The sequence below is a fragment of the Glycine max genome, chromosome 5 (genome assembly GCF_000004515.6).
Source record: "Glycine max cultivar Williams 82 chromosome 5, Glycine_max_v4.0, whole genome shotgun sequence".
Taxonomy (NCBI): domain Eukaryota; kingdom Viridiplantae; phylum Streptophyta; class Magnoliopsida; order Fabales; family Fabaceae; genus Glycine; species Glycine max.
Window position 1 is genome coordinate 36,973,789 of NC_038241.2, and position 9,273 is coordinate 36,983,061.

General features: G+C 32.8%; 1 protein-coding gene across 2 annotated transcripts; it reads right to left on the reverse strand.

Annotated features, from left to right (window-relative positions):
• Window positions 1-2,344: 2,344 nt before the first annotated feature.
• On the reverse strand, window positions 2,345-8,886 carry LOC100807909 (MICOS complex subunit MIC60). 2 transcript variants are annotated; one of them, XM_003524230.4, is made up of 12 exons: window positions 8,653-8,886; window positions 8,503-8,566; window positions 6,703-7,374; window positions 6,409-6,549; window positions 6,161-6,313; window positions 5,951-6,028; window positions 5,381-5,473; window positions 5,136-5,255; window positions 3,976-4,053; window positions 3,646-3,825; window positions 3,122-3,223; window positions 2,345-2,892 (listed from the first exon to the last, which is right to left on the reverse strand). In XM_003524230.4, the coding sequence occupies exons 1-12, from the start codon at window positions 8,661-8,663 to the stop codon at window positions 2,659-2,661; spliced, it is 1,926 nt and encodes a 641-aa protein (XP_003524278.2). In that variant the 5' UTR covers window positions 8,664-8,886; the 3' UTR covers window positions 2,345-2,658. The 2 variants fall into 2 exon arrangements, with proteins under 2 accessions (XP_003524278.2, XP_006580288.1); XM_006580225.3 differs by having other exon boundaries at window positions 6,703-7,371; window positions 8,653-8,816.
• Window positions 8,887-9,273: the final 387 nt, after the last annotated feature.

Genomic DNA, 9,273 nt, shown 5'->3' on the forward strand with positions numbered 1-9,273 from the left:
AATGATTCGGTGTGAATTTTCACCTCCTCCGTGAACATGGATTTGAGTCCCATGACAACTTTTTTCATTTGATGTGTAACTCTGTCAAAGGAAATCTTTGTCACTTAGAAATTAGTTGAATAGTTGCCTGTGAGTAAAACTGTTAACAACTCGAATCTGTATAGTAATTTTCTTGGTAAATCTTTGTTGACATCTCCAGCATATCATTGGCACCGTGGTAGCTTGAGGATGTGTCCTCGTTATACCATTCTTTCTAAAATAATAATAATATGCCACCAATATTTTTTATGATTTTGCTTTAACAAGTATTCGTATGGAATTGTTTGAAAAATACTAAAAAAATTATCATATCTTAAAATGTTTAAGAATGTTAATGTTAATTACATAAGTTTATTTATCAAATAATCAAAATTAAAAAAGCAAATTAAATAATGATAAGAAAAATGTCAGAGAAGTCAGTAATCATCAACAATAGTATGACTAGCACCAATTTTTTTTTATAAGAAAAAAAAAAGTATTTTGCTTACAGGGACCAGACAGAGTCCGTGAGAGGCTGGTACTATATTCAGCTACACAACATGACCTTGATGATAAATGAATGTTTCTCTTAGGATCTCGCTAACACATAAGAAATGAATTAATCATAAAAATATTCTATTAAAATTTTTGTTGGGATGTTATGGTGAGAGGGTATCATTATATTTTTTAATATTTCCTATTTTTAGTTTCTTAATAATTGTTTTTGTCTAATTCTAAATTCTTTATAACATTTTATTAACTTTCCTACTAGCAAAATAGAGAAAATATCAACTATTTTATGTTTTTAAACCATTATTTGCCTTTTCTTTTTATTTGATACTTTACTTATAAAGCATTTGAAAAATCTGTAGAAGAAGAATATGACTTTATTCCTTTGTCTGCTTCTATCACCATGAATATTGATACGACTATTGAAGCTTGTTCAAACAAATTGTCATCTTAAAATATGAAAGAAAAAGAGAAGTCCTTCTCCCTGATAACACATTTTCTCATGGTAAAGGCACATTGCAAAAAGAATTTTTATTTATATAATATTTTAATGCAAAAATTTATACAATAAGAAAGAGATAGGAAATAAAAATAGAGAACAATGTGAGATAAGATTATTGTTGTAATGGAGAAAAATAAAATATAAATATTATATCATAAAAACTATTGTAGATATTTTATATAAATAGTACAATTAAACCAGTAAGTGTTCATTTTGTTGATCAAACTTCATTAAGATAATATGGATGAAGTCTTAGATTTAAATTTCATTCTAGTCATTGTGCAAAGAAAAACATCATTAACTTATAATGTTTTTACTTTTGAATAACGGTTATTTGGCACAATGATTTTTTTTCCCTATTTTATTGTAGCAATCCATAATACAAAATATATGACTTTGCGTTGATAAGTACTTAAACCAAACAACGATAACAAAGTAATTCAATAGCTTTGTATAGCATCGATTAGTTGTTCCATTATGTTGACCCGAATTAAATCCATCTACGTCAAACCAGGGCAGAGGTTAGTTTAGTAGGTTTAGAGTCTTTTTCTTATCCTCATTATTGTTAGGATGAAAGTAGAATAGAATGAAGAAACAATCACGACACAAAATTTTTAGGTCACAGGGTTGGGTTGACATAATCTAATACGATTATATATAGAGATTGCTATATGCATTAAAACTTGCATACATTTTTTTATAAAAAAAAAGAAAGAAAACTCCAAAAGCAATTATACCTCATTTAATTTTATGTGGGATAGCTTAAATTATATATTTTCTAAATAATTTCTCTTGTGCTAGTGCTAAAAAAGTGCGAGCAGCTTAGAGCACTGCAAGAAAATTAAAATTAGCAATAGTTCAATAGTTTAGGGTGAGAGAATATCATCAAGCCAGTCTTCGCATCAATGATGCTCTCCTCCCAACGACATGGCGCATTTCGGAAATTAAAAGGCCACTTACAGCAGGCCTAAAATTCAAACGTAAGTTCTTAAAGTAAGGAGCACTATGTAATTAAAGATATAAGAAACATATAAGTATTGGTTCTATTTTTTAAGGTCCCATTTAAAAATTAAAAATTTTGTAACCACGTCTAACATGTGAAAGCTAATTTTATTAGTGTGTACGCGCGCTAAAAAAATCCTTGTTTTATACTATAACACTATTTATTAACATATAAATTATACTCCAACTGGTTTATTTTTCAATAATTTAATTTACCATCAATTTACTAAATAATTTTCAACCCCTCCCCCCTAAAAAAATAATAAATAATTAAAATAACCGTTATTTTAATTGAAAGCACAGATGAACATGTGACGTCCAACCTTGTCCTGGTCGCCTGAGGTATATTATTGAAATTTCAATATCTTGCAATGCAACATTTCTGTTATTCAGGTAAAACAAAAGACAAAATTATACAGAGCCTGATATCACTTCAGTCAAAACTCCAAAGCCATTGGAGTTGCATAGAAATCACAGAATCTACTAATTTCCGCTGCTATGAAACAAAAACGTTAATTATTTTCCTCGTAGGTCAACAATTCCCGTTGGCATAATCTGCCAAAGATAATCTCTGCAACCTTTTGTATTGAATCAACATGATTTTGTAAATATTCAAAATTTGAGAATCATGTAAGGCTAAGGGAATTGGCATAGGATTGAAGAAGCAGCACAGCTTGCTCAGAAATAGCCCTGTTTCTTGCTTGTCTCACCCAACCTGCAACAATTTCTGCAGCTTGTGTGCCTCTCACACTTTCTTCTAGACAATCTGCTGCTTCAGCAAGTTTTCCTTCTGCCAAATAAACTTCAACTTTATTGATCACAGATTCGATCCCATCACCTGATTGATCGTCTTCCCTAACCTGAGTGCATGCCAAAGTCAAACATACATCTTTCCTTGGACTTAGGATGAGCTCAATAGAAATGAAAATGGAACGAGTTAGGGCAAGGGGGAAGAAATAAACAGAGTTAATGTATCAAAGCGTGTATTATGTCTAAATGGCCACCAATTATTACTTCTCCCATAAATTTTGTTTTCACATAAAGCACAGCCTTAAATGGAAATGGCATGCTGGTCAGTTAATTGAATACCTTCAACCAGGATGCTAGATGTGCCAAAGAATGTGCCAACATACCTCCCCCTCCTGGTGGGAAGAAGCTGAAGTGTCTTACACTACCTTTTAAGGCATCAAACTGAAACAGAATGCACAAATTAGAAACTGAAATTCAAAAGTAAATGATTCATTCTAGAATTGATGTAGAAACAGACAAGTGCATTTCATGAAACTGCAATTTTTGTAATTCCAGAATTGCTTCACCGGTCAATTCTAATTGTTTTGTACAAATTTATCACTATGGCAGCTTCACAAGATAGGAGCATTACAGAATGTAAAAAATATAACAGATGGAAAGTAAAGAAATCAATTTAAAGGGACTGATATCCATGCTATAAGCATCCAGAGTATATAACCTTTAGCAGGTCTTCAAATAAAAGTTTAACAAGGTCAAAAAGTAATAACAACTTGCAGAAGAATTGAAGAAATGTAGCAATCTTATAAAGAACATGTAATACAAAACTCCATGTAAAGTTAAATACAGACAAAAACACCGCTTGCCTTCTGCTTTAACTGCAGTTGTGTGTCTGTGCCGTTGCTTCGTGTTTCTTCGGGAAGGGATGCTAGCACCAAATCCAAAATTGAATCTTTATCTATACCTCCAAGATAAGACTGCAAAGATGCTATTTCTGTCTCAATTGGCAGTCCTTTAGATAGTGCATCTTCCAATGCAAGTGCTCTCTGCAGGATCCATGCAGAAAAAAGAAACTAGTAAGCAGGATTGGAAAAATCAATACAATACTAATAAACCCATATTTTGTCACTAAGCTCCTCTATGGCCGAAGACAGATAAAAACAGCACAAAGAAACAGGAGAAAGAAAAAATATTACCAATGCAAAATTTTGTGTAGCATGACTTTGACGAGCTTCTTCAGATCGAGCATAAAATGCCATGCACAAGGCATTTATCTACAGAAATGGAGGGAAAGAAATTTTTTAAACAAGTCAAATTTCAACTTTAACTAAATAAAGTCCACAGGTATGTCAATTAATAAAAATTCCAAATCAAGCCTTGCTGGCTAAAATATGATGTCAATTTTGCAACTATCAAAAGTCTACCCAGTGTTTTGTCCTTTTCAACATGAATGTTCCTGATCAATTCTTAGAAGCTTAAGTTTGCATAAACAGGCATTTTTCCCAATAATTGAAGGCAGACATGCTGTACTTGTCTAACAACACATATTGGTGAAAAGAAAATAATGTCTTCCACTGACAAAATAAATATCCAGCACAATCAAATGTAAACTTGTAGTGGTATGGTTCATCCTTTGACAAGCCAACACAGTCCGTAGACCAAAAATATTTGAAGGCAAGAAATTCACTTATTTACATTTCACATTTCGATTCAGGATAATATGCAGCTGTACTGAAAGTTATCTGCAAACAATTTATATAACATTTTGCTTTGGATGTACAGAAAGGTCTATCACAAACCAGAGGAGACTCAAACAAATAGTAGATTTGATGTTATTCGGGTTCTCAGCATGTAAAGCATTTAAGGCAGTTCCCTAGTATCACTAATACACGAAGGAACGCCATTTCTTTGCTGTTTGCACTTGCATTTGGATCCTAACACTGTACTCTTATGATCAGAATGATGGAAAGTAGATTACATACTATACCAATTAATATACACTGGTAAACAAACTTTTACTTTGTTCAGAAACTCATTGATGACTAAGAATGCATCTGCCTACTAAGCAGAGTTCTAATTGGCAATATTCTGATAAAAATTGGAAGAGACAGCTAAAGCCATAATTGGAAATTGTTTTGCACATCATGAGTTAATTTCTTAGACCTTCATGACAAGGCTAGTCTTTGTATCAGTTGCTCTAGAAATTTTTTATACTCATAAAACTATTCTGGCTATTTTATTCTTCTAGAAGCCACCTATCAAAATTATATCCCTTTTCATAAATGAATTGAAATCAAGCCATGAATAATATAAAATGGGTGCATCTACCCATCTTTGATTTTAACAGAAATCTCACATTAACATTTGCTTCAGCCATTTTTTCAATTTGAGCTGCCTTCTCATTTGCTATGGCTGCATTTAACTCTGCCTTTGCTAATTCCTGAGCTTGTTTCAACTTCAATTCTGCTTCAATTTCCTGCAATTACCAAAGATACATTTTATTTAACAAGTATTATATAGTAACTGATAACAGTAACAGCAGACATGTAGAGAAAGAGGGAAAACAGTACTTGTAAAATCAACAAAATACTAAATGAGCACCTTTTGTTCAAGTTCTGTCTTCAGTTTCTCTTCCATCTTTTCTTGAAGTGAATTGATAGCAAGGGATGCTTTTGCTCTCTCTCTCTTTAGCTCCTGAAAAGTATTAAAATGAAAAAGGAGGAAAGATAGAGAGTTATTAACTTTATAGATTTGGATTCTATTCATCTAGGCAGAAACAGCCAGGGAAAGGCAAACAGCACATATCAAAGAAATCATTCAACTTGACCAATGGACAAGCTTCACAATTACAAAATAAATCTGATTATTTTTGTGTAACCATTATTGTGTCAAACTCAGAATATAATAGTATAGCTTCAATTTTAATACAAACTATTTTGCTGAATCAAGAGTAAATAACTATGATTGAGTTAAATGTATATACATCGAACAACAAACCCATCAACCATCACCACTTAAACAGGAATTATTCTTTGTTCTGATAACAGAGCCAATCTCTCTCAATGTCTTTTGTACTCATTATTCCAACCCACGTATTTAAGACAAAAATCAACAGGCAAAAATAAGTAAATTGAATAAAAATAAAAAAAGAGAAGACCAAAAGATTTTTACCCTATCCAACATTGCAGCCTCCTCAGCAAGCATAAGTTCTCTGGCAGCAGCATCTTTCAACTTCTTTTCATACTTTTCCTAACATGAACAAAGTTTCAAGTAAAAATAAAGATTTCAAAGCTCATGAATAAACCAAAAAAGCTACAAACAAAGCACGTTTGCATGGTTTTAGAGGATGGGTTACAAACGATGATATTTTATAGGCCAAACCTTTAACACTTTCTTCTCTTCACTAAAAACACGTGCATCTAAGTCAGCCTGCCTTTTCTCTGCGGCATGGATGGCTTGCAAGAAATCAAGAACCAGTTTCCCATTCTCAGAAATGTAACCATCTTTTAACTCCTCCATTGCACCACTAAGTGCCTAGTGTTTCAACAATTTAGTTTTCATGTATGATTAAGATCATAAATAACTGTACCACACATAAAAGAAAAATATAAACAAGATTCTAAAGTAACCTCTTTTCCTTCAGGAAAATGGCTATTCTCAGTAAAGCCATGACTAGATATATAAGTTGCAGGGCTTTTTTCAGATTTATTCCTTAACTGATACTCCTCAAGGAGGGTAGGTAGTTGCTCTATATCTTTGCCTAATGCACTCTGTAATGGAGTAACAAAGGAAATATATTAAAAAGAAATAAATGTCAAAATTCAGTTTAAAAAAAATAAAAGGAAAAAAAAAATCCTTGGTGAATGCTAGGGAATATCTGAATGATACAACTGTATATCAAGCCAACAAAAACTCATAAGTACCTCTCTTCTCTCTGTTTCTTGTATTTCCAGTTGCTCAGGTTGAATATTTTTCATCCCATTTTCATCTGGAACTGCACTGGTCTGTGTAGATGTGGATGTATGATGTCCCTCTTCCAGTCTTGGGGCATTGTCTGTCTCAGTGCTTTGTATTCCAATAATCCCATCAGATTGTGCCACAGATTCTTTACTTGGATCATCAGATGTTAGACTGCTTTGAGGATGTTCAGGCAATTGGTTTTCTTTGGCAGCAGCAGTAACCTCTTCAGCGATATCAGATTTATCCACTTGGTCTTCTACTACAATTTCTGGCTGTGAAAAATGGGCATCAATCTTCTGCTCTGTAATCTCTACAGTGGGATTTTCATGGTTAAATTTCTCACTAGGTGAAATTAGTTGGTCCGTTGAATGTTGTACACTCTTCAAGTCTTCAATAGTTGCATTGACATGAGGTTCCTGCGGAACACTATAATGCTCCTTCTTAAGATATTGATCCAAATAACCAGTCTGATAAGCTGCCAGAAAAGCAGCACCTAAAGCTACACTTCCAATGAAAAACTTTGATAGAGTGCCATTAGACTCAGGTGGCTTGCCCGGAGACCCAGAAGCTGAGGAAACCCCTGGTTTTGATGCAGTTGAGAAATTCTTTTGTAAAGATAGATGTAAAGGTATCTGCTGAATTATGTGAAAAGGAAAAGAAGGGCAAAAAATTAGAAAAATGTAAAATATGAAGCTGATTAAAATTGGAGATAAGCACTACCAAATCAACAACCTAAGCAGTTCCTAGCACACATATAAATACAGTATATTGCTAATTTTATAGCAAGAAGAATGTATTTCAACTACACTTTCTTGTACTACATTCCTATGATCAATTTAGTACAATAGCAACGAGAAGTGGTAACACTACCAGTTTTGCAATACACTTTGCATATAAATTCATCAAACATTGTGTTATAATAATAACAGCCAAGCATCTTTCCACTAAGTGGGGTTGGCTATTTGGATTAAATGATGCCATAATGTTCTATTGCAAAATTAGGTCTACAGAAAAACCATTGACCTCCAAATATGTCTTAATGGTTTCACCTATAATTATTCTAGATCTTCCTTTGCCTTTAGCAATTAAACTACCCTCCATCCAATCTACTCTTCTAATTGGAGCTTCTACAGATCTTCTCACACACCCTAAGATGACATTCTACCATTTTTTTTCTACAACAGGTACTACTCTAACTTTCTCTCTAATGAATTTGTTCCTAATCCTATCTTGCCTAGTATGGCCACTCATCCAACGCAACATTCTCATTTCTTCTAGTTGAGTTTATTCTCTTGTTGATATTTTATCACACAACATTCAGTGCCACAGATTGTTATTACGGAATTAATACTAGCAATTTCGTTAGTTAGAATCAGTAATTCAATGTATAATATGAAGACACCAAATATGCAGAAAGGTTAGATGCTTCACTTGAGTGCATAATGCTTTTCAACTCGATTCAACATAGCAACAGGAGACATACATTCAGGCAAGAGTGACAATCCCGTCATAATGGTATAAAGTGATCTCCCATCTTCAAATATTCAAGGATGCTGTACTATTTGTGCTAAGCATTTCTTTTTCTTTGGTAACTAGTAAAGTACTTTATAGCAGAACTATCTACATGCTAAGGGTAAAGACCAAAATGGTTGAAAAGATTAAAACATATGGGTAATGAGCAAGGGCAATTAGAGTGCCCGGATTAGACATTTGTTTCCTCCACTATATTCCATCAATTAATTGCATTGCAAATAGGTAGGTACCTGGTATACAAAACGTCTGGGATTCCTTCTAAGAGTTGGGCGAGATGATATTTGCAAAATGTACCTAAGAATGAGTTCGCGTCACAGAAAAGTGAGGTTAGAGAAATCAAAGGAATGAAAAAGAAAATCGATTGAATAGGCGTAGGGTACCTGCGGAACATGGCAGTGGGAAGAGGGTGTGTTGAGATTGAGAGTGAGGATCCAGTGGGAGTGCGGAGGGAAAGATGTATTTCCCAAACCCCTGATACTGATACAACAACTACGGTTACGACCTTAATTTCGCTACACAACAATTTTGCAGTTTGTGATTGTAATTTCCAATCTTGTCCTGCGTTTAGAAATCGATCATATGCCGTGTGACCCGTTTTGTTTTAGTCCGACCCGGAATCTTGACGCCAAACCACACCCAATTACTTAACACCGGCGAATTTTTTAAATTTTTTTCATATAATATTGATAGTTATTATATTGGTATAATTTTGATAGTTATTATATTATTTTATAATTTTTAATTAAATAATATTTTTTAAAAATTTATCGTTATATTAAAAGTTTATTTCATAAAATAATTTATTATTTCATTCATATAAATTAAAATCAACATAATATAAACATTTCAAAATTGTTAAAATTGATTTTATATATTATATAGTTGACCTGAAATAAAAATGGTAAGATAATCTTCAATAAGTAATGTCTGAATAATAGAAAAAATTAGGAAATTAAAATATAATTTTAGTTCTTATGTTTTGTAAAATTATTAGTTTTAGT

Bases quoted from the DNA above. Each gene is read 5' to 3' on its own strand.
- LOC100807909 (XM_003524230.4), bottom strand. The intron at 7,375-8,502 runs GTACCTACCTAT...CACATAATTCAG, and splicing joins CCAGACGTTTTGTATACCAG to CAGATACCTTTACATCTATC. The intron at 2,893-3,121 runs GTATTCAATTAA...GCATGCACTCAG, and splicing joins ATCTAGCATCCTGGTTGAAG to GTTAGGGAAGACGATCAATC.